General features: G+C 45.6%; 2 protein-coding genes across 4 annotated transcripts in view; one reads left to right on the forward strand and one right to left on the reverse strand.

Moving 5' to 3' along the window:
• ACOT12 (acyl-CoA thioesterase 12) overlaps window positions 1-9483 on the forward strand; it is a 25145-nt gene extending 15662 nt beyond the window's left edge. Inside the window, exons 8-15 of the mRNA XM_053968724.1 lie at window positions 166-316; window positions 1443-1498; window positions 1860-1920; window positions 3201-3284; window positions 5110-5243; window positions 6745-6873; window positions 7885-8011; window positions 8805-9483. Of these exons, the coding sequence (XP_053824699.1) occupies window positions 166-316; window positions 1443-1498; window positions 1860-1920; window positions 3201-3284; window positions 5110-5243; window positions 6745-6873; window positions 7885-8011; window positions 8805-8939 (877 nt within the window). The 3' untranslated portion in view covers window positions 8940-9483. The remainder of the gene's footprint in view (window positions 1-165; window positions 317-1442; window positions 1499-1859; window positions 1921-3200; window positions 3285-5109; window positions 5244-6744; window positions 6874-7884; window positions 8012-8804) is intronic.
• ZCCHC9 (zinc finger CCHC-type containing 9) lies at window positions 6205-17818 on the reverse strand. Of its 3 annotated transcripts, XR_008435406.1 has the most exons (6): window positions 16998-17818; window positions 15622-15772; window positions 15303-15395; window positions 14318-14386; window positions 8573-8726; window positions 6205-6620 (listed from the first exon to the last, which is right to left on the reverse strand). XR_008435406.1 is itself a non-coding variant. In XM_053968725.1 (5 exons), exons 1-5 carry the CDS (start codon window positions 17277-17279, stop codon window positions 12076-12078), a joined length of 930 nt encoding a protein of 309 aa, XP_053824700.1. In that variant the 5' UTR covers window positions 17280-17815; the 3' UTR covers window positions 11418-12075. The 3 variants fall into 3 exon arrangements, 2 of the variants coding, with proteins under 2 accessions (XP_053824700.1, XP_053824701.1); XM_053968725.1 differs by lacking the exons at window positions 6205-6620; window positions 8573-8726 and adding an exon at window positions 11418-12410 and having other exon boundaries at window positions 16998-17815; XM_053968726.1 differs by lacking the exons at window positions 6205-6620; window positions 8573-8726 and adding an exon at window positions 12210-12415 and having other exon boundaries at window positions 16998-17812.
• Between the last annotated feature and the right edge of the window lie 7047 nt (window positions 17819-24865).

Consider the following 24865-nt stretch of genomic DNA (forward strand, 5'->3'; position numbering starts at 1 on the left):
ATTTTATTTCAGAAGTGTGTCCTTCCAGATTGAGTAATTGATTTGCTATGCTACAGAAGGTATTCGAGTCACACCTGGAGGTACTGCAGTCCTTTCCAGCATGTCTCAGGGCTGCTTCTGCATCACTTGCAGCAGTCCAGTGATTCCTTCAAACTTCCCTTTCAGTGTGGAGGTTGGTGTCCGTGTGGAGGCTTACAACTGTGAGGAGTGGATCAAGGACCAGCCGCGGCACATTAACAGTGCATTCCTCATTTTTAATGCTTTGAATGACAAAGGGGAGCTGCTCCCCTTCCCCAGGGTCAAGCCCACTGCTCAGGTGAGCTCTCAGGAGCCGGGTGGTCAGCACAGCCTTCCTGGGGAAGCAAGGACCAAGCAGGGCACTGCAGTGCATCTTCTCCCAGGAGAGAAAAGCTCCAAATGAAATGTTTGCCCTCGAGTGAGAGGTTTGTTATTGTTAGCTTTAGTCTTCCAAAAGTGACAGGCTCAGTGGAGGATCCTCATGACTAGAGATTCTGTGGTTGATGGGCAGAGAAGAAGAATCTGATGTGTTTGGAGATTTTTCCACTTGTCTACGCCTTGTGCAAGTTCCACGGACTGTAGATTAAATTTATAAGTATTCAGGGAATAGTTATATTTATAAACCCTTAACAAAAATGAGAAATAGAGTGAATAAAGAAGTCTGTGGGAGTCAAATCCCATGACGTGGGTGGGCTTTTCAGTTCCTTTGACATGGAGATCTCAGTTCATGTTTCCCTGAAAGTGGTTCATGAAGCACTTGAAGCAGTTTGAACGCTATTGTTGAATTATTTGCTGTGGTGACACCTGTCACTAATCTTCCTGCTTCAGTTACAAGAATTTTAGAGAGCCAGTGTAGGCAGAAGTGAAATTATTTTTTAACATCAGAGACCTTATTTTTTATAGGATGGGAACTAGACAAATGAATCAAGGTGCCTTATGTACTCACTGGTGCAGTAAGTTTCTCTACTGCCCATTGCAGGCTGTCCCAAGAGGAGAAACTGACTTTGAAAAATACAGTTTTCCTTTGTGCTTTGAACACCAGATGATGATAAATTGGGTTAATTGTTTATTTGGTGGGTGGCACATTTAGAAAGAGCAGAATGTGTGTGGTGCACTGCCCAGCTGCCACTGCTTTAGGACCACAGAGTACCAGGAGGATGCCACAATGATACAACTCTTCCATCACGCTGTTGTTTTCTTTTTTTTTTTTTTTTCAAATTTCAGAGAATATTGCTAAGGCAAAAAGTAAACCACCAGTTTACTTGGGTTAGCTTGTGGAAAGGCCACTGTACAATTACTGTTCATTTGCTTGTATTACTGCTCTGGCATTTGCCCATCTGTAATAAATCAATTTTAGTTGTCTTTTTTCAGGCTTTGTTCTAAAATAATGAGATGTGTTGCTCTCTGGTTCACTTTTCATGCAGGATGGTGTGAGGAGGTACCACGGAGCTATTGCCAGGAGGAGGATTCGACTCACCAGGTATAGCTGGGTCACTGGCAGGTCTTGATTTTGAAAACTTAATTTCATAATCCTCTAAATAAAGTCATTGAACTCCCCTTAATGTTTATATGACTGTTACATGGCTTACATTTACAAATAATTTTGTTTCAGTGGCACTGAAATTATTAGAGGCTAATTGTCTCAAAATTACTTTGCTCTGGAGGTTATTGTGTTTCACTGTCTTTCTTGGAAAGAAAAAGCAGTTATTGCAAAACAAAAATTGATAAAGTACCTGTATTTAGAAGACACTTAAGCCTATAGGAAGTGATTTTTCCTAGCATACACAAGACGTGTAAAGAACCAATTTATGCTACTATGTCTCTTTTTAATTATGTTTTAGAAAATGCATGCTATCTGCTAAAGGAGACAAGCCCTCTGATGCCTGGGAGACAAGCAACCAGGTAATCTGTAGGTGCATAAAAAGCTGTGTTTGTGCACCTTTTGGGGTGTGTGAAGCAGCTGTTCAGGCTGTGGCAGTACAGGTGGACCCTCTGAAGTGCCGTGGTAGTCGTGAGGAACGGATGGATGTGTAACACAGTGAAATTTCTCTTCAAAAAAGAGACAGTAGATGATTCACTACGGATGTAAGTGCAATAGAAAGGATAAAAAATTGTTCTTAAAGCAGATGCATACAAGTGGTCCCTTAAGGTCTCCTGCAGATTTATTCCTCAGTGTCCCCAGCTGTTGTAAAAGCTGAATTCTCCTTTAGAGGAAGTAGTTTGGGGTTTTGGTTTTTGTTTTTATCCAGCCATGGAATGTCTGAAAAATTGCAGTGAGGAAACCTTTTAGTAAGTACTAAAGGTGGGGGGAGAGATAGCAACAGAGAGATGAACATTGGAATAGCAGAAATCTGTGGAAAGAACGGTTCAGAAATCATGTTCATTCCCAGATTTCCTGCACTGAGTGTCTCTGGTTTGGACGTGCTGGGCCATTGACTGTGCCCATGTCCTGCAGAGAATGGTGTTGAACCTAAATTTAGGTGGATTTATAGATAAGCTAAATGTTGTTTCAGTGTCCAGTTTTTGTGGCTAAAGCAGCTTTTTTTTTTTTTTTCCTGCAGAACAATAAATATAAATATGCACACAATGATAAAAAAGGCTTGCTTAAGATTTATTTCCTATGAAATCAAAACCTGTCAGTAAAGACTCTAAGGCTGTGTTCTCTTTATAGAGTGGTTAAATGAGAACTCCATCCATTGTAGCCAAGCATAAAGAATGGATATATTTGCATTTTCTTTGCTTGTGAGCCTGCTGTGTAAAGCAATTGCTGAGATGGGCCCAGCTTGGTAGCAAAGAAGAGGTTAATTTTCGAGTGGATTCTAATTACTTAAGAGGAAGATGGGCAAAACCATTAATTCAGTGGTCTGAGAGGTTATCTGTATTGTCTCCCTGGTGGTCAAAGTTGTTCTTCACAGCTTTATAACTGGAGAAGCTGAAAATAATGTTTTGTTGTCCTTTAATTAAGATTGTTTTGCCAACAGCCGTGTGAGTGCATCGGGAAGCCACTGGAAGTGTTTTATTTCAGAAACTACTGAAGTGTGTTTTCACTTACAAGGAGAATAAACATTTGTTTGCAGTTAAAGCATAATGATGGGGAAAAAAAAAAGAACACCTCATTTCTGCAATGTTCAGTGAAATGTACCTTTACCCCTCCATTTTCAGACACGTGTCTTGTGTTTCAGGCATATCTGAGTTACAGCAACATAGCTGCGCTGACACACCTGGCAGGAAAACCAGGGTGGGACATAACCAAGAGTCTGGATAATGTAAGTGCAGAAAAGAAATTACAGAAATCTGAAAGCAAAGCACCTCCCTGTTTGTGAAGTGGTGCTATAAACCCAAAATCAGTGAGGACACTTGAGTAAACCAGTTCTAGCAGATGAAGATGCTGCTAGGAAAAGCAGAAGAAAGTCAAGGGAAAACCTGGTGTTAACCCTGTTGCAGTGCATGTTTTCCAGAAAATGGAGAGACATCTGGCATCTGCCATGGCTGGGTTTCTGAAATGTGGCTAGTGATTGGCAGTTTACTTCAAGATTGTGTAGATCCAGAGCTGTTTTGGGACAGTAAAAGACTTTTGCAGTATTTTAGTCTGACCTCCTGTGCATCCCAGGCACAAACATTGCTTAGTGACTCCTGCACGTAGACAAGAAGATACTTGAGTAAGAGCAGATACAAATGATGAGGAAATCCAGTGATGGCAAAACTGCCAGTGCCAAGTGTAGGTTGTTCCAGTGGTTTACGTATTTCAGTAAACACTGCTGTGCCAAATAAACAGCAGACAACACTGGTGCTGGGAGAAGCAATCTTGAACCAGCTCGTGGAGACAGGCAGAGATAACAACTGGGGTTGTTCATCCTGTGGAAGAGAAGGCTTTGGGGAGACCTTGAAGCACCTCCCAGTGCCTAAAGGGGGCTTACAAGAAGTCTGGAGAGGGACAGCACAAGGGGGAATGACCCTAAGGTGCAGAGGATTTGTTCCCTTTTCCCAGCATCTGGAATGACCCCAAGCTGACTGACAGTTTTTGGAGGTAAGAAACAGCACTCTGATGTCTTTGACACAGAACCACAAGACTTGTAAGGCTGTAGAGATAATCCAGCCTTGCCAGTGTTCACTTAGCAGAGAGGTGTTTTGACAGCTGCACCTCCTGCTTTGTTTTGTGATTTCTCAAGTCTAGAAGACTCACAGACATGATTTCTGTTCTGTGCCTTAGAGGAATGTTGATACAGACCTCCTGTAGATGGTTTTTAAAGCTCTTAAGCATTTAATTTTACACCAAACTTTACTTCAGCAAAGTGCTTGGTGGGTTATGTTGGAGTTTATTTCCTCTTCCAAGATAGGACAATCCAGAGAAATATAAAATCTGTAAATCTATGTTGTTGCAGAAATGCAGCGTAACCAAAAGATTGCTCATTTCTGATGCAGCAAAAAAAAAAAAAAAAGCCCAACAAAACCTCAGCAGTGATGATGAACCTTATGAATTTTTCATGGGAAATGAAAATCTGTTAAACTTCTCAGGATTTAAGAAGCAATAAAGCATGTGAATTTGGAAATAAAATCCCCTAATTCTAAGCATTCTCTTGTACCCATTCTCTTCCATTATATGGGGTATGTGGAAGGTGCCAAACCCTTCTTTTTTGTGTTCATTGTTATGTACAGGTTATTCCTTTAGAATTCTCTGTGTTGGGGTTTAGGCCTATGAGTAGAAATAGACCCAAAATAATGAAGGCAAGATAGTACAGGTGTGGGGCAAGAGATGCAAAACTGTGATTTTAAGTAGTTACTCAGGGTATCATTGGTTCTGGGTGCTCTGCTTCACAGAAGAGAGCAAGGGAGAAAAAGAAGGATATTTTGGAAAGGGAAGTGCTGGGTTGCTCTAGGGGCAGGAGGGCTAAGGCAAGGTGTGGCTGATTTGCCTGGACAAAGGCATGTGGCATTTCCCAGGAGCTCCTGAGAAAATCTGCTTGAAGTCCTAAATGCGTAACATTTATGCATCTAAACGTTTACAGTAATCATTCTTTGCTTTTAACATGATGTTTTTAACATGTATTTAACAAGATGCTGGCCTTTTTTTTTTTTTTTTTTTTTCCCCAGGTGAAAATTTGGACCCATGAGGAGGGTGCTGTGCTGTCATTCAAGGTGGAGATGCAGGTGAAGGTGCCATCCCACGTGGCCTTCTCCCTCCTGTCCGACTTCAGCCTCCGCCAGCGCTGGGACAGACACTTCCTGTGAGACCCTGCCCCGTTAGGAACAAAGTGTTGTAGGAATTTGACATCAAACATTCATTAGTCAAAGTATGGGTTTTTGTTTTTTTGTTTTTTTTTTACCGTAGAAGTAAAATTTGGTTTGTGCTGGATCTGGTTCCAACATACAAAGTGCTCTGTCAAAAGAGAGGGATAGGACAGAGGCCATCTTTGTCTTAAATGAGCACAGTTCCAGTCCTAGACAGGTGTATGTTAAAAGTGACAAAAATCCAAAACAAGTGAAAAAATAAAAGTAAGAACTGAGGTGGATATATTGTGTGTGCTAGCTTTAAAAATTAAGGAAAAACTGGATTCCTTCATGTTTGTGCTGTTGGGGACACTGATGCTCAGTTTCACTCAAAGTGAGAAATCAAGAAATGGGGTCCTTCAAAATGCATATTTTCAGAAAAATAACGTGTTTGAAAGTCTGTATGATTTGAAACAGGTTTTGGAATGGCTCTACAAGGTGTTTGGGGTTTTTTATTTACTTTTTGTGGTGTAGAATAGTGATTAGAGACAGTTGAATTGAAATTATACTAATTTGATTTGGTGAAGCATTTTCAGCTAATTATTCCATCTTGAGAGATTTTTACCAGAGGGTGGAAGTGGAACCTCAGGGATATTTAAAAAATCTACAAACTCTACTGAATTTACAGCTTGTAACAAACAAAACCTAAAGAAATACTGCCGATGAGGTGTTGCAGAAATCCTAAATGTTTCACCCTCTCTGCCTTGCTGCTGGAACATGAAAATTAAAGTTCCAGGGTCAGGATGGAGCCTGTTTGCACTGAGCTTGTTGGGCGGGCTGCTGCACACACCAGGGCCTGAGGTGTGTGCTAAATGTCTTCACAGGACATGAAAAACCACCAATCACTTGTTTTTTAAAATCTTAAATGTTTATTAGTAATAGAATAGTTATTAAAAAATAGTAATGAAATTAGAATAATAAGAATTTGGACAGTGAGGATTAGGACACTAGAAGACAATAAAAAGCAAAGAATTTTGGACATCCAGATGTTTTTGGGCACTGAGCTGCCAAAAACACGCCTTGTGAACAAAGGAATAACCCTTAAAAGCAACAGCCTGTTGCATGTTCATACATCTCATACATGGTGCATAAATTCCTTGCAAATTAAGAATTTTTCTGGTTTTTGTCAGCTTCTTCCCCTTAATCCTGGTGGTTCCATAAAGAGGAGAGAAGGTGGAAGGATGTTTGTCTTTTCTGATAAGGAGGCTGTAACTCTTCAGGTTTCCTGTCGCTGTTATCTCTGTGTGAAGAGTTTCTTGATTATCTCATCCCCTTTCTTGAGCTAGTAAAATATCTTACATCTCATAGTTTCTATTTTAACATTATGTTGTAACCTAAAAAGACATTCAACACACTGCTTAAGAGAAATAATACAGCATAACTTTCCAACATTACACATGTAATATTCATTGTAACATTTGCGAAAAGCCAATCATAAAATACTCATTTTTCACACAGGACGTGCGAGGTCCTGCAGGCTGTGAGCGAAGAGGAGAAGATCTACCACGTTACCTCTGCCCCCATGACAGGCCACCAGCCCAGAGACTTTGTGATTCTGGTGTCCCAAAGGCAGCCCTGCAGGCCACAGTGAGTAGGGCTCTGATTTTCACTCTGAGCACTTCGGGGCCACAGCCTGGAGTCCTGTCACCTTGATCTGTCCCCGGGTGACAAAGATGGCATTTTACTTCCCAAGGTGTGAGATTCCTTTGTTGATGCCTGAGTTTGTACAACCAGATTTGCTTTGCAATGTGAAGGTGCAGTGAGATAAATCCAGATTATTAGAGATTTTTAGCATAGTCCAGTATTGATTTTTTGATAGTGAATCTCTGGTCTACCAGGAGGGCAAATAGGCCAGAATTCCAAATGGGCAAATGGGGAAAAAAAAAAAAAATCATGTCCCATAGAGCTTGTTAGTGGGCTGAAGCACCTAGCTGGCAGTTTGTTTTCTGCTTGTTTGAAGTGACTTTGTACTCCCTTTCCATGTAATTACAGCATTTTTACTTAGTCAAGGAAGCTCTTGAAACCTCACACATTTATTGTATCTGTAAATTCTGCCAAGTTCCTTGCTCAGTTTAACATACCTTGCTTTTTAAAGTTTTATTTATTTTTTTTATTAGATCTCCTTTTGTTCTTACATAGTGAAACATGGGCAAATGGAACCTTTTGGTGTACCTTATCCTTCCCTATTCTGTTTCTTTTTCACATTCAGTAATTCTTCAAGTTAGCACTAAAAGGCAGTATTCTGTACTGTGCTTGCCTTCCCCCTCCTCGAGGGGATTGAATGAGTTTGGATACCTTTACTGTGGCCACACTGTGAAGCCTCTAGGTAAGGGTTGTTCCCTGATGCAGTAAACGTGGGCTGAGGAGAGCAGGGTAAATTAAAAAGAAAAGGTGGGGAATTGTTCCCTGGCTGCCACAGAGGTCTCCTGGACTGTGCTGAAGCCTCGCTGAGGCTCAGCAGGGCCCCGGCTTTGAACCAGGATCGTGGAAAAACACCGGCGCTCCTCTGCCCTCCGGTGACAATGACATGTCTTAGTCACTTGCCGTGAACGGTTTCAACAAGAGCGAGCGTGTGTGATGCTTGTCCCTGCCCTGCAGGGAGCCCTACACGGTGGCTGTGAGGTCGGTGACCCTCAGGGCGGTGCCCCCGAGGCCGGAGTTCTGCAGGAGTGAAATCCTCTGCGCTGGGTTCCAGATCCACAGCGACAGCAGCAGCTCCTGCACTGTGAGTAGCCCTGCGGGGCCCAGCTGTGCCCCCTGCCCTGGGGGCTGTCACCTCACCTGAGCTGACAGTCTGCAGAGGGAGCAGCAAAATACCTCCAAAAAAGAAGTTCAGTCGGGGTGTGTGGAGTCTGTCTTGCCCAGATTTGGGTAAACTGTTAGGAATTAGCTCTAAACTGAGCACTGGAGGCTGCTCTGCCCCTCCAGAGTCATTCACTGACTCCTAAAATACTCCTCTAGAGGATGTGCGTTACACTGGTCTCTGGTGGTGTCTCTCTCTTTCCAGTGGCTACAAAGGCCAAGGAATTAGTTCAAATTAAATTCCTCGCTTGAACTTTCATATCCCAATAATCACACAATCTGATTCCCATCTCTGGACCCATGCCAATCTTCTTTGCCATGGGAACGCTAAAACTTTCCCGTTTAAGAAAACACATTTCTGAAAACTTTCAGCAGCTCTTGGTGGCTGCCGTTTCTTTTTTCAGGCAACAGCTTTGTTCACAAAGCACACGTATTTAACACGTTATGCACAAGTGTTTCTAGCTGCACTGCTCTGTACATTTACCTGCAGATGCTGGAGGGTCTGAGAGCAGCGAGGACACCCAGATCACTGGAGTGCTGTAAAAAAGGCATGCTGTTTTGCAAATTATTGCCTTCAGTTTCAGAAGCATCATGTGCTTCTATTCACATTCTTAAAAGCTGTGGTAGTCATCCAGGCTCTGCAAAAAAAAAAAAAAAAAAAATTACTAACTTGCAATCCATAGGCTTTTTTGTTTCATTTACTTTTGTTCAAACAGGTGTGTTACTTCAATCAAGTGACATCAGGAGTTACGCCTTACTTAGCTGCAAATCTTACTGGCTCATCAAAATCCATTGAAGACACTGCTTTGGAGTGTATAAAGTTCTTGGAGCTGGAAGACAGCAAGTGCTGAAGTCAAAAACAGATTTCTGAAGGGACATCTGAAGATTATCAAGCAGTTCTGGTTGAAATTCCTGCAAGGGTGTTGATCTCTCTTCTGTAGGTGACTTGCTTCAGATCATGTAGTCAGTATTTGGCTTCAGCCTGAAAATACCTGGTACAAGCATTTTCTATCAAACCAAGCTTAGGCCTTAGGCTCTAAATTCAATCTGTAATTTAAAAAAGATTAAGGAACAGATTCTGCTTTTGATTGCATTAATGAATTTTATAAAAATGGAGGCAGAACTTGGCTCAGTAGAGCTGTAGTTCATAAGATTATTTCACTATTTTAATGTTACATTAAACAGAGTGTCACCCAGGCTATTTTAAAATACCATCCCTTGTAATCTGCAGAAACCAGTGCTACCAAGTAGCTTTGCCAGTGCTCTGACCTGGCCGTGCAGGTCCTCGCACACCATTATTTATAAACTAATTACAGCCCATGTAGACTGGTGTTTGCTGATGTCTGTACTTTATGTCGATTTACCTGTGACTCCCAATAAATTATTGTTTCTGAGCTTGCAGACTCACCGCAGATTTCACCCCAGGATTTTTGGGGGTGCAGAAGGCTGCCCTGCAGTGCTGGTGGGTTCTGCAGGAGAGCCCCGAGTGCCAGGCTGGAGAAGCACACAGCAGGAACCCCTGGGTCCACTCCTCCCCAGCAAACACGGGGATGGCTCCAGGGCTGCGCCGAGGTGTGTCTGCCATGTGTGCTGCTCTGTCTGTGCCATCAGCATTTGGGTCCTGGCGAGGGCCTGGGGGTGAGCTGCAGCACGGCCACTCCGTGTCACCGCGGTGCCACCGCCGCCAGGATTTACAGAACCCACCAGCAGTTTGCACGTCCAGTGGAAAATGCAGCTGAGCCCAATGGGAAGAAATGCTGGTGTCTGACTCCAGAAGGCTGAATGGTTTCTTTATTATAACTATGCTATAATACATTAATATACTATTTACAGGAGATACTAAAACTACAAACCTACTTTTCTAACTACCGTTTCTAACTCACCCACAACTCTCTGAGAGTCCAGCCACAGGTGGGTTGGATTGGATTGGATTGGATTGGATTGGAATGGATTGGATTGGATTGGATTGGATTGGATTGGATTGGATTGGATTGGATTGGATTGGGTTGGGTTGGGTTGGATTGGATTGGACTGGATTGGGTTGGATTGGATTGGATTGGATTGGATTGGATTGGGTTGGGTTGGGTTGGGTTGGATTGGATTGGATTGGATTGGATTGGATTGGATTGGCTTGGAATGGATTGGATTGGATTGGCCACCAGGCTCAAACAATCCTCACCAGAGTCCAACCAAGCAATCACCCCAGGGAAACAATTCTCCAAGCACATTCCACATGGGAAAAACAAGGAGCAGGAATAGAAATTGTTTTCTCTTTCTTTCTCTCTGCGCATCTCTATGAAAAATCCTGAGAGGGAGAGAAATGTGCTGCCACGCACATTAGAAGCGTGGCAGAGGTGGCACCGAGCCCTGGGGGTGTCACCTCTCCGTGTCCCCTGGTCTGTGGCCCAATTTGGGCACAGTCCCACCTGCTGAGCCACACCACCGGGCTGTGTGCTTCACCGGGAATGCAGACAGACACAGCCCCTGGCCTCTGGCTCAGCTGCAAGGACCGCAGATCTGGATCAGCATTTCCTTCACGCGGCTAAAGCGCAGCACCTCGCTCTGGGAAGCCCCTTGCAGAGCACGGAAGCCACCAGGGTGGGGTGTGCCACCTCCCAGCCGAGGAGGGTGCAGCTCCCTGCCGGCAGCAGCTCTCTGCCCGAGCCCTGCGTTGTGCAGGTGACGGCAGAGCAGCCCCGGGCCGCACAGGTAACGCGGGATCCCAGCGCTGGTGAAGAGAGACCCCTAATGTCGGCTCTGGACACAGCCAGCCCAGAGGCTGCCTGCACCCAGCGCTGTAAATTCATGGGTTTTTACACCTTCACAAGCAGCACCTTTTGCAGGTGCTTTCCAAAGCAGCCACGCACGCCTCCGTGGAACAGCAGTGGGTGCACCTAAGGAGTGGTTTTGTCCAGCAGGTACAGCTCAGATTGCTCTGCAGGAGCTGCACAAGCACTGCCTGCGCCAGTACCACCAGGACAGGCCAAGTCCACGGCCCCAGGGCTGCAAGAACACATTACAAAGCCAAGGAGCTGGGAAATTATCTAAAAAGATGCTTTTTAAACAATATACTCAATTCATAGAATAGAAAGGAAAATGCTTCTTAAGCTGGGATAAATGTCTGTTGCCAAAATGTCCACATGAAATGGATAGCTTTGAGCTGTTATCCAATAGTTAATTAAAACTCCATAATTAATCCTTGGTTTCATTCACATCCACTCCTCTTACCCATTTAAAAATGTGCTCTGATTAATACTAACTGAACATACACCCCCTATCTCAAGTCTTCACGGCAGCACCAAGAAATCTAAAATATGACCTCTAACCACTGAATTTTTTAGCAACATTTTATTAAAAATAATTACCTGTACAAATATAAAGTATCTCCACACAATTTAATTCCCTGCATTTGTTTTTGGCTGCAAAAAAAGGTATGTGAGGGGAGCTCAGGGATGCACTTCTCCAGTAATACTGGTGGATGCAGGAACTCTGTTTGGACTTGGGTTTCTTAATTTTTCTGGTTTTGTTTTTTTGTTGTTGTTGTTGTTGTTTTTGTTGGGTTTTTCGTTTGTGGTTTTTTTTTTGTTTGTTTGTTTTTTTAACAAAGAAAAGTTTACTCCCAGCTCACCAAGGCATGTAAACAGTACAGATTTTTGAGCATTTTCTTCAAAAAAGAAGTGAATAAACTAAGAAAGTTTCTCACTTGCTCTCCAATTCCTTCGGGGTGTGTTTCAGCACAGGGTTTCAGAGGAAAGGCTGGATTCTGTCAGTGAACACACTGAAATGACCCAAATTGGTGTATGACCAACCAGGTTAATGGCTGACAATAGCAACTACAACCATCAGGAACTGCACCCCAAGCTCGGCAGCCCACAGGGCTGATCTGTACCTACACCACAAGACTGCTCAAGCTGGAACATATGGAGGAATAAGTTCATTATTCCTAAAAGGAAAAGGCAAAACCAAACCAGAATCCAGCAAGAACCTTTAGAAAACACCCACAATTCCTTTAATGACACAGCCATCTTGCCGTGCTCCCTTTGTTGCCAGCTTCACAGTGAGCCAGGCAAGTTTGGGAGGCAAACCAGGAAAATGAGGGGAGACGGAAAACCAACAGTTCCTCTGCAGCTTGCTTGATTTTCTGGATCCGCTCTCTGTCGTCAGCACTCGGGCGCAGCGGCGCAGGAGCAGAGTTTGAGAGCCAGGAGCTTTCAGAAAGTGACGACCTTGGGTCGCTTGGGCTGCGCTCTCTGCGGCGCCGGCGCGGCCGCGACGTCCTCGTGGTCCGCGCTCAGGCCGGGGGTCCAGCGCCCCACTGTCACCTGCTCTGCAGGGACACAAAACACAGCAGTGCCAGGCCAGCCCTGCCACCTGCACAGCCTGGGCTCTGCCCAGCCAGGCAGCACACCCAGCTCTGCAGCGGGGGAATGCCACGGTGCCCTAGCTCACAATATACAGACGTATTCATTCCACATCTTCAAGAGCTGTTGAAAACAGGAGGGGCGTTGTTTTTTCCTTATCTCCTGCTAAATGCAGCCATCAATGCCGTGCCTCAGAGATAACTCCCTCAGAGATAACTCCCTCCGGAGCCATTTCTGTTTAATCTCGGCAGTCAAGGATCCACCCGCGACTCACAGAATGACAGCAGCCCAGTGTGAGATGCTCTGCCCAGGGTGGAGGAGCTGAGCATCCCCACCTGGATATAATCTGGGGTTTGGGACAGAGCAGGCAGCTCTTTTCCACTGGATCCCCACAGGAACGGCCACCCTTACCCACTGGTTTGTTACCAGTTACCAGATTGCTTCCACAGGATCACCACTTCAACAAGACCATTTCATCTGGACTGCTACCACCACCCTAACTAGCAGGGTGTCAGGTTCTATTCTGACTCTGTCAGTGGTTTTTCTTTTGTATTATTGCATGTATTTTGTTTTGTTTTGTTTTGTTTTTTCCCCTTTTCCTAATAAATTGTATTTCTGACTTGGAGTCTCTCACTGGTTTTGCTCTCAAACCAGAACACACGGGAACCCACATCAGCCTCTGGACACTGAGGCTGGCCCGATCTGCCTGAGGAAACTGGAAGCTGTAGTGCCTTTGGCAGCTCTCCCCTGTCTTCCTGTACCTGAACATACTCTGCACAATGCTCACTTCATCTCCAACAATATCACAATTCTTGCCAGTGGTGTCACAGTTCCAATTAACTGCTTTTAACCAGCGGTGCTAGCTTTGAAAGTCCCTTGGGAAAATAAACATCACTCACAGTCCTCATTATGGATGTTAAACTTGCCAGAAAAAGGCAGAAAAGAAATCTACTTACAGGCTTCTTAAACATCAGTCACTCAAGTGGGCACAGTCTTGCTATTTGCAGATGAGTTTGGGGAAATTTCAGAGTCTTTTGGTGTCATAAATTTCTGTCATACCAATTCAGACTGAATCTGACCCATTCTAAAGTGGCAAAGCAGCACACACCTAGAATCCTACATATGGTCTCAGACCTAAAAATATCATATATGTAGGATCAGATATAGCCCATATATATATATATATGTATATTTCTTACATAAATTTCACCAAAGTGGCTTATTATTAAGTGGCACATTAACTAAGTGTCACAGAAACAAAGTAGAAAAATGCCCAAGTGTGTCACCACTCCAGGAACAGGATCATTCTTCAAACCCTTTTCTGATGCTTTGCCTCCTGTAGCACAGTGGGGGCTCGGGGTATCTAAATTAATTTTTCTACCCACATGGAAAGCTGAGGAACACATAAGGAAACAGTTCATTAGCTGTGAATCCAGCTGGACAGATCTTTGTCCCTGTCCTGGGTGCCTGACACACCTGTCTGCACCCACCACCACCCTGCACCGGGCACTGGGTTCAGATCCACCACTCCACACTGAAATCTGCAAAAAGCAGCAGCCAGTTCTGCTGTACAGCTGCCAGACTGTGAACAGCAGCACAATTATTGGCCAAAAAAAAAAAAAAAACCCAGATTATTTCATATGGCTTTCAGATACACACAAGATGAATTTCCCTTTAAAAAAATATAATTATCTTAGTTTTGCAGTGCAACTTAGTGCCTCCTCCACACCCTCCCTGAGTGTCCCAGCAAAAGGTCAGCTCTGCTGCTTCCAAGCTCTCTTCCCACAGCCTTTTCCCTGACCACAGCCGTGTGGAGCAGTAGCTGAACCCTGCTGGACCCACAGCCACCCCACAGCCCTGCAGCTCACCTGCGTTCTGCTTCTCCGGGCAGTCTTTTTTGAAGTGCTCCACAGAGCCACAGAGTTTGCAGCCCCCACCTGTTCAACAACAGAAAGTTGTTACTCATCTGAGGGGTGGGGGAAAAAACACCACAAAAAACACCCAAGAAAACAACCTTCCTGTGTCTGTGAGGGGCTGAGCTGTTTGAGATCGCACTGTGCTGTACAGCACCACACAGCACAAACTCCAGCCACTGCTTACTGGGTATTTCTGATTTGCTGGAAGCTCTCTTTTTGAGAAACAGGCTGAAATCTGCTGAAATCCATACTGAAAAGGAACTCACAAAATTGACAGGGGCTCCTGAGAGGCAGGTAATCCAGCTGCAGGTACTGAGATGTGAAATTCTACACAATACAGAATTCCCCAATACAAACACTTGAGAGCGAGGTGATTTTTGTTCCACTTCAGCTGTGCTGCAAGATCACCCTCTGGAGTTTGCCAAGACCCCACGTTTCTGCTGGGAAACACCATGCTGGCTGTTGGAGCCAGTGGAGGAGTGAAGCTTTCAAAGTTAGAACCCATTTCTCATTGAAGTCACTCAGATTTAAGATGCCCCAAAACACAGGGAAAGCCTCTGTTCTGCCACCTCCCAGAATTTTAAGCTACTGTGTGAGAATGTTCCTACAACCTACTTGGGTGCATGTAAATACACACTGCCTACATTCACACAGGATTTTTTGCTCCTTTGTGCATGTCCTGATGCTGAGGCACAAGCAGAGTCTCACACTTTGCACCTCATCCTGTCACTTAATACTAAACCTACACCTAGAACAGAAATCCCCAGGTAATTTATTTGACAATGGATTCCCCAGAATTACCCTGCTTTTACTGAAAGATACACAGGAATTCCTTTTAGCCACACTCTCATTCTCTTGCAGTGTTATTTTGTTCTGTATCAGACAGGAAGGACACAGAAATTTAGTTTTACTGAATTTAGTGACTCAGGACACTCACCTTCGGCATACAACCCCTTGGGATTATCCGGACACGACCTTGACAGATGCCCCATCTCACCACAGATGAAACACTTTGCATATGGAAATGGCCCTGCAAAATTCCACAGGGTTTATGGTCCACATCAAAACCTTTGTGAACTCACAGACCCAACACACTGCAATGACAATATTTTAACCACTTCATGCTGTAAATTACTGTCAGGTTCCCCGCTGTCATGCTGCAAAAGTTAAATTTCTGACACACAAAGCTTCAGGGTCAGCAGTCAAGACAATTCAGACCCAAGCACTTCACAAGAGTACCAGTTCCTGAGACCCACCAGCAGCTGGATCCACCTTGGCTCTGCATTTGCTGAGGTCATGCTCCGTGGATCCGCAGCGGTAGCAAATCCCTGTCCCCATGTCTTGGCTCTCCAGCACTGCAGGACAATCAGCCACGCCGTGGCCAGGTTCTCTGCAGTGGAAACACACCTTGGAAGAGGAAAACACAGTGATGAATTCATGAGTGGCACCCAAAACCTGGAAATCCCAGCCTCACGGGGGCTAAAGAGTAAACACTATTTTGTCCCCCAGGAAAAAGCAGCCAGGAAGAGACTTTGTGCTCTGCCATCAAACTGTGCTCTGTGCCATCAAACCACAAAACATGGGCACTTTTCTCCTTCAACCAGCAAAACACAGTTTGATGAATCACACACAGAAACTACCTGAATTTAGTTTCACCCAGGAACCAAGAGGGGCTGGGGACTCCTCAAAGGGGCAGGGGGAACAGTGCTGAGCCAGGAGAGCCAGGCTAACGGCTACTGCTGGAGCTGAAAGCCACCTTTTGTTCCAAACTTCACGTCTTTCACCTGAAACACGCTGTGCCTGTTGGCAGGGGAGGGCCGAGCTCTTGCTGAGCCCCACAGCAGCACCACCACAGGGACAGAGCTGTGCATCCCACGTGGGGTTCTCTTTGAAAAACGCTGTGGGAAAATGAACGGGGTGGGGGGGTGAAAGGGGGAAATTTCAGGGGGAAATTTCAGGGGGAAATGCAGTGGCTGCTCCTGGGATGGGACCCCACACGCACACACCACAACCCAGGCAGCACTAACAGGAGGGTGGAGTGAGGAAGGCAGCCCACAGCTCTGCCAAAATCCCTGCAGAGGAAGGAAGCTGGTGGTGCCTTGCAGCTGATCAGCCACACAGCAGCTGAAAGCCAAGGGGAGTTAAAGGAGGATGCTCTGTTGGACCAGCAGCTGTGGTGAAATCCCTGTCTTCGGACTGAGCACATCCCACCCCAGGGCTATCCTGAGCGAGCCGCTCCCAAGGTACGACCACCCCTAACTAAGACGTGTATCACTCAAAACGTAAGCAAAACAGTATAAAAGCGAGTTAGGAATGGGGAGGACTTTGGGAAGACCGTGATCTGTGGGATTAGCTGAACCTATTGTCTCTTCCCCACAGAGTGAACACTGCGCTCTGTGTGAGCTTTACTAGGAATTAAGAGCTGGTCTGTGCATTGCTTTGTTTAGAGCGCTTTGGACACGCTGTCACCGGCATCCCTCGGGCCTTAACCCGGCACATTTTATTACAAAGGGCGTAACTGCGCTCACTGCTCATGCCAGCCCTTCAGGGGCGCCGACACACTGCCCAGACGCGAGGGGTTCGAGCAGAACCGGGAGCGTCTCTCCCTTTCCTGCCCTCCTGCAGGGCTCACCATGGCGTTCTTCTTCCTCTCCTGCCTCCTCAGCCTCCTGCTCTCCCGCCGCCTGTCCTTCCTCCGCGCCTCCTCCTCCTTCTCCTCCTCCTCCTCCTCCTCCCCGCGGTGTGCCGCGAACCCGTTCACGTCCTGGTTCTCGTACTCCTTCTTCTTCTTCTTCCTCCTCCCGCTCCTGGCTGCCCGCGGCGGCTCCGGCCCGCTCGGCGCCAGCTGCTCCCAGGGGGTGGCGGGCAGAGCCCGGGCCCCGGGCGGGGCGCTCCGCCGGGCCCAGCGGGTCATGGCCCGGCCCCGGCTCCGGGAAAGGCTCCGGCCCCGGCCCCGCGCACGGCGATGACGGACGGGAAGAGGAGGAGGGACGGGAGGAGGAAGAGGAGGAGCGGGCGGCGCCGGGAGCGGGGCTGTGGGGAAGGGCGGAGTGGCGGTGCGTGAGGGGATGCGGGGAGCCCGCCACCCTGCCCGGGCAGGGACACCTTCAGCGGTCCCTGGGGCACTGCCAGGGATCCAGGGGCAGCCCCGGCTGTGCCAGGGCCTGCCCACCCTGCCAGGGAACAATTCCTGACTGCCAATGTCCCATCCAGCCCTGCCCTGTGGCAGTGGGAGCCATTCCCTGTGTGCTGTCCCTGCAGCCCTTGGCAATTGTCTCTCTCCATCTTTGCTGCAGCCCCTTCAGGCCCTGCAAGGCCACGCTGAGCTCAGCCCAAAGCTTCTCCTGCCCGGCTGAGCAATGGCAGCCGTGCCAGCCTTTCCTGCCAGCAGAGCTGCTGCATCCCTCTGCTCATCCTGGAGCCTCCTCTGGCCTGGCTGCAGCAGCTCCAGCTCCTCCCTGTGCTGGCCCAGGGCTGGGGCAGCTCTGCAGGTGGGCTCTGAGCAGAGGGGCAGAATCCCCCCTGCCCTGCTGCCCCCGCTGGGCTCAGCCCAGCTCAGGCTTTGGGCTCTGGGCTCAGCCCAGCTCAGGCTTTGGGCTCTGGGCTCTGGGCTCAGCCCAGCTCAGGCTTTGGGCTCTGGGCTCAGCCCAGCACAGGCTTTGGGCTCTGCCCAGCTCAGGCTCTGGGCTCTGCCCAGCTCAGGCTTTGGGCTCTGGGCTCAGCCCAGCACAGGCTTTGGGCTCTGCCCAGCTCAGGCTCTGGGCTCAGCCCAGCTCAGGCTTTGGGCTCTGGGCTCAGCCCAGCACAGGCTTTGGGCTCTGGGCTCAGCCCAGCTCAGGCTCTGGGCTCTGGGCTCAGCCCAGCTCAGGCTCTGGGCTCTGGGCTCAGCCCAGCACAGGCTTTGGGCTCAGCCCAGCTCAGGCTTTGGGCTCTGGGCTCAGCCCAGCACAGGCTTTGGGCTCAGCCCAGCTCAGGCTTTGGGCTCTGGGCTCAGCCCAGCCCAGGGGTGTGGAGTCTCACCTGGGGACAGTGAGGGCTGACCCGGCGGATCCCCGGGGCCGTGTTCTCGGAGGAGGCCCCTCCGCAGCTGAATTCAATGTTCATGAGACAAATAATGCTTCGCCCGCCCCAAGCCAGGCTGCCGCATCTTGTGTTTTTAGCATTTCACTCGATCCCCGCGACGCTTCCTGGTTGGTGTTACAAAGGTACGTGCATTATGCATGCGCTATGTGAAAAATGCCAATCACTTGGTTTTTAAAATTTTTAAAGTTTAATAATAACAAAATGGGTACAAAAATAGTAATACAATTAGAGTAATAAAAATTCAGAGTTAGGACAATCACAAGACAATAAAAAGCAAAGAATTATTGACGTCCGGATGCTCTCGGGCACTTAAGCCACGACAAGCACGCCTTGTGAACAAAGGAATCACCTTAAAAACAAGAGCCTGTTGCATATACAAAACACTTCATGATTATGCATATATTTTATTTAAAACAAGAACTTCGTCTGGTGCTTGTCAAAAAGTTTCTGTTAATTCCCAGGAGCCTTTGAGTCTCAGTCAGGCTGGAAGAAGTTAATTTTTGTTGATAAGGAAAGCCATAAATTCCTCTCCTCTGGAAAATTTAGGGGTTTCTGTAATTGTTATCCTTGTGCGAAGAATTCCTTGATTATCCCATCTCTTTCTTGAGCTAGTTAAAAAGTATCTTACATAGTATAGTTTCTATTTTAACATTGTGTTACAACCTAAAAATACATTCAGCACACTACTTGAGAGCATTAATACAGCACAACTTTCCAACGCTACACATGTAATATTCATTGCAACATTTGCGAAAAACCAGTCATAAAATACGCATTTTTCACACGCTATATAAAACATATAAGGAGTATTACACTTTCTCTAGTAGTTATCCCGAACGCTTGCGTCTCCTCAGAGGAATTCGCGGATTTTGCCGATTTTCCGGGGTTTTGAGCCCACTAGAGGGAGGTGTGCACAAAGCGTGTTCTACTCTGCACCGCTGCCAGGCAGGACGAGCACGCCTTTAGGAGCAATTAGCGCTGACTGCAGATAAAAAAAAAAAAAAAAAAAAAAAAAAACTGATTGTGAAAAACGCCAGCTGCTTGTTTAAAAATTTTAAACGTTTCATAGTAATAAAATAGTTGTAAAAAAACAGTAATAAAAATTAGAGCAATAAGAATTTGGACAATCAGAGTAAGGACAATAAAAAAGCAAAGAATTACGGACATCCAGATGCTTTCCTCAAGAAAGCACACCTTGCTAACAAAGGATTAACTCTTAAAAGCAATAGCCTGTTGCATATTCATATATCTCACACATGATGCAAATATTCCTTTCAAACTAGGAATTTTTCTGTTTTTAGTCAGCTTCTCCCGTCATCTTATACATCAATCCTTTTGGCTCTGGGGTGTCTGGAAGAAGTCTGTATGGTCCGATAAAGAGGCAATAAATCTTGTCTTGAGGGTTTTTTTTTGTTTTGTTTTGGTTGTTTGGTTTGGTGTTTTTTTTTTTGGGGGGGGGGGTTGGGGTTTTTTTTGTTTGTTTGGGTTTTTTTGGGTTTGTTTCTTGTAGCTGTTATCTCTATGTGAAGAATTTCTTGAAGAAATTCTTGAGGAATATTTCTTATCCATTCCTTGTGCTGGTCACAAAAAGGTATCTTACATCAAAATAGCTTCTATTTTAATGTTATGCTATAGCCTAAAACTATATTTAACACGCTACTTTAAAAGGATTAATACAGTACTACAAAATAACTTTCCAACATAACACATACAGTATTCAATTTAATATTTGCTAAGAGCCAATCATTTAACACACATTTCTCACACTGATGAATGCCGTTTGAAAGCCAGGAAATAAAACCAGAAGGGACCAGTATGTCTTTTTCAAATTAAAACCACCTCCTTTGCCGGTGTGGTTAATTACAGCTCAGCCACAGCATGAGGGCCCCGTTGCTCCTGCAACTTGCTTTCCTTCTGCTTTGGTGAAAAGTGTGCTGTCCTGTCTTTCCCAGCCTGGAATTTTATGTGTGTGTGTCTGGGCAGGATGAGCCACCCTTAAGATCCAGCTTTGCAGGCAGTGGAAAAGGGTGTTTAACACCTTCCTGCTCAATCAGTCAGACAGCATTTACCTCAAGTGTCATTTATTTGGCAGGGGCCACACCTGTTTAAATTTGCACCTGGGATTTGTTCCAGGTTTTACTGGGCTGGGAGCTCCCGTGTACCTGGGCACCAGGTGAGTTGTGAGCAAGACAGCAGCGGTGCAAATAATTGTAACTAATTTTTTTTTTTTTAATATTTTCTTAAGAAACAGCAAATTGTCTGAACGCAGCACATGTTCATATGTTCGTAATCCTCGTACCCCAAGAAGGAGGTTTTGTCTGCTGAAGGGGTACCAGGGGCTGTGATTGTACACACACACACAATTGATGCTATCTTTGTTCACTCTTTTTTTGCCTGCATGGTTTGGGTAGTTAATACTACTTGGCAGAGTGTCAGGGTGACATTTTTTCTGGTTGTTTTAATTTTAATGTAAGCCTGGGGAGAGAAAGGAAAATTAGGCCCTGTTCCCTCTTAAATTCTGTTACATCTGCAATATTCGGAGGCTCCTGTGCAGGTGGTTCACTCTGATTTATTCTCCATAAGATGAACAGATTGCTTAGCATTTCCTGCTCTTCTTTCTTCCAGTGTTAAATGATTACCTATGCTATATTTAATCTTAAGTATTTATGGATTTTGATGGCTACAAGCAGGGCAGCATGCCCTTCAGTGAGCCTGCTCAGCTGACCAGCACTGGATGTCATTTCCACCAGGCTGTGTTGCTCACAGCTGTGACTCTTTCAGGATATTTAACAACATGAATAAGTGGCTCCATCAACTTCTCTTGCTGGATCAACTCAGGTATTTATTGGTTTAAGTGCCTGGATTCACTGAAGCCTTTGAAGGGTAAGGTCTGTGGTCAGTTATTTTATTTGGCTGTTTTCCACTGCAAAGCTTTGTTATTCTTGTATCAAAATGACAATCTGAGAAACTGGCTCAAGTGGGACTGTTAGACATGCACTGTCAGGATAGCATAAGAATTTCCCCTGGTTTTAGCTTTGGTGGCTGCTGTTAAGCAGAAAACACTGTTTTCTCACAGGAGAGTATATTTTTTTTTTTTCTCAGAAACTCACAGTGAGGAGATGACTGAATTTAAACTTGATTTGCACAGCACTTCACTTAAGCTTGTGTCTTCAGATCACAGAGTTGTCATTTCTAGAGTTGAAGGTATGACTGAACACAGGAGGAATGGGTTATCCTCCTGTGTTTGGATACAATGGCCTTTTCTGCAGGATTGGCTGTACTTTGAAAAACTGCTGCATTTCACAGAGAAAAGGAGAAAGAACAGGCTGAACTGCAGGCAGCAGCAGAGGTACAGATTCCCTTGGCAGAGGGATCAGCTCCAGTCTTTTCAGTCTTACTAATTTCTTGTATTCCTCTCAGTCAAGAAAAGGATAAATTCCTCATTTCTACAGAAAAATAAAATTAAATAAATATTTTTTTAAATAAAATAAAATTTTAAAATAAGAGATGCCAGTAATTCATGCAGTTATGGCCAAGTACCAGGTAGATTATCAATAACTTCAAAGCCCAAATACTGGTTCAGAAAGCAGAGCATAAAACTGGAATGAGAGTTGAGACAGATTCTTCTTAAAGGTGTATACTGAAAACTTACAGCATTTTCAAAACAGAATAGGCATAAAATTAGCTACAAATTAACTGGCATAATTTATCAACTTTTTCTTTCCTCTCTGCTGTGTCCACCTAAGTTCCCTGAACAGTGGGTACATTTAAAACAATATTTTCATTGCCCTTGTTTACTGACAGACTTATTACTGTAATATAACTGATATTTTCTCATTAGGAGCCCGGTGTTTTTCTGTAATAATTTAGAGTGAATTAAAAATGTGGTATCAGTCATCAGCACTGGGCAGTAGGTGACTCTGTGCCCTCTTGGAAGATTTGGCTTGGTAGGAGTTCTGTGCCAGATGCAGTGCATTTTGGTGTTTCCCACAGGCATTTTTGCAGGCAAAAGAAGTGACTGTTTAAGTCTTCAATCTTTTAATTAAACCTTGGGCTGAAGGCAGACTGTAAGAGGCATTGCAGGAGAAAGATGAGCTCTTAAATTGCATTCCAGTGAATCTCATTAGTAAAGTAATTCTGCATGTAAATATTAGCTGTAACTCGTTCCTCATGCTATCCGCTCCCTTTTGGTTTTGATGTTGCCAGAGAAACCTTTTATCAGGTGTGCTCAGGTGTGCATGGATCCTGTAGGAGTGAGAGTCACGAGCCTGCAGAGCCTGTTGTCAGTTTTTGCTGGGGCAGCCAAGGTTTTCAGGTGTGAAGTGTCAGTGGAGTTTTAGGCTATAGCATAATATTAAAATAGAGGCTATGTGATGTAAGATGTCTGTTGTAGCTACAGACTTCACAGACTGGTTTGAGTTGGGAGGGACCCTAAATCCCACCCAGTGCCACCCCCAGCCATGGCAGGGACACCTCCCACTGTCCCAGGTGCTCCCAGCCCCAGTGTCCAGCCTGGCCTTGGGCACTGCCAGGGATCCAGGGGCAGCCACAGCTGTGCCAGGGCCTGCCCACCCTGCCAGGGAAGGATTCCTTCCCAATATCTCATCTAAAGTGCCTGTTTTCTCTTCTCTTGTAATGGGAAATTCCTGCCCAGTCCTCACCCTTCATGAACTGCCCAATGGAGCACAGGTGGGCTTTGATGGAGCTTGACCTGAGAGATTATTTCTGCTGATCCCTAGTTGCTTTGTCAAGAGCATTAGAGAAGTGCTTGAGGCATGGCACATAGCTCCTGGGGCACTTAATCAAATAAATTTCAAAGATTTGTAGAGAATCAGTGTCTATCAGGAAGGAGTTTTATTGGCAGAAAAGGGTCTCAGCAGTGCAGTACTTGTGGCGTGGGGAAAATAAATATGAGAAACAAGAAGTAGCATTTTATGTCAAGAGTTGGTGCACTAACCCAGCTTTTGAACCTTTAATATTCTCCTGTTTAGTCATTATCTGTATGCTTTTCTTTCTTTGTTTGGGCACACAGCCTCTCAGGTTGTTTGTTTCCTGCTGCAGCATCCAAGGTACAACAGGAAACAAACTCTGCATGGTGCGTGCTGCTCTGCTCCACAAGGATATCTTCATTCTCCTGAACATGTCCCTGTGGAGCAGAGCAGCCACCTTCCAACTGCTCCTGAAGGCCCTGAGGGGCACAGACCCTGCTCCCCACCCCTCATCCCCAGGGTGGGCTCCACTCAGAGGAGAATGGGCTTCAAGCAAACAGAAATCTGCCCTGAGCATTGTCATGAGGGAGTAGGACTGAGCAAAGACATCCTGCGGTGACTTAATTGTCCAAGTTTAATTTAAAATATTAATTAGTGATGTGGCATGAAGAATGAAGATACACCATTCATTGAGTTGCTCTCGCTGGCATTATATATACGGAGACAGAAAAAGGTCACAGAGGTGGAAAATGTGGGTGACAACAAGCCTTTGCAAAATAATCCATGCGAAGAGGAGTATTTTGGGTGTGAGGGACATGCTTGGAAGCCACCAATGCAGAGAATGCCACAGTTGGAGCAGAGCAGGGAGTAAGTCATACCGGGGTGTCCCAATTTTGTGCAGACTCACAATTCCCTGTCTGGTCAGAGCACAGGATGGCCAGAGCATTGCCCTGGGTTATTTGCTCATCTCAGGCATTTTTCAGGGACTGTTTCAGCCAGGGATCACACCTTTGTGTAGGCTGGGGGTCTGGAGGTGTTCTGTCCCAAAACACCCACCAATCCCACCCCAGCCCCAGTGTGGATCAGAACCTTGCTCCCTGAGTTTTGGGTATCTCTGTGTTATGTGTATTTTTGATCATTTGTGCATATAAAAAGATACATAAAATATGTTGTGCTGGTGAGAAATATTCTTATAAGGTTTTAAGCATGCAAGCCAGAGCCGGGAGGTTGCTTCACAGTATGTCGAAACCGCCGCTGACAAGAGGGAGGAGGACCTCATTTGCAAGCGAGGAGATAGGTGCTTCTCCAGGGTGATCCGAGGAACACCCAGATGATGAATGCTCGATAAATATCTCAGATTGAGATAGCCAGAGCCATCAGGAAGACGCATCTCAATGCCGAGTTCCAGTAACTCCCTGATCGGCATACACTGCTTCCCGGCACAGTTTTGTTCAGCTCCACGAAGAGGAATGAAACTTCATGAATATTTGAACTGTTGAAAAGAAGAAAAGAAACCCTGCTTTAGGCAGAATACACAGTATAAGAACTGCTTGGACAGAACAGTCGGTGTGAACATAGGAGACCCTATGCTGTAGAGGTCGGACCTGTGTCTCACCCAGCACCGATCCTGGGCTCAGCACTGGTTTGGGTTTTGTTTGTTTGTTTGTTTGTTTTTGTGTTTTGTTTGTTTGTTTTTTGTTTTGTTTTT

This window comes from Vidua chalybeata, chromosome Z, assembly GCF_026979565.1.
Source record: "Vidua chalybeata isolate OUT-0048 chromosome Z, bVidCha1 merged haplotype, whole genome shotgun sequence".
NCBI lineage: Eukaryota > Metazoa > Chordata > Aves > Passeriformes > Viduidae > Vidua > Vidua chalybeata.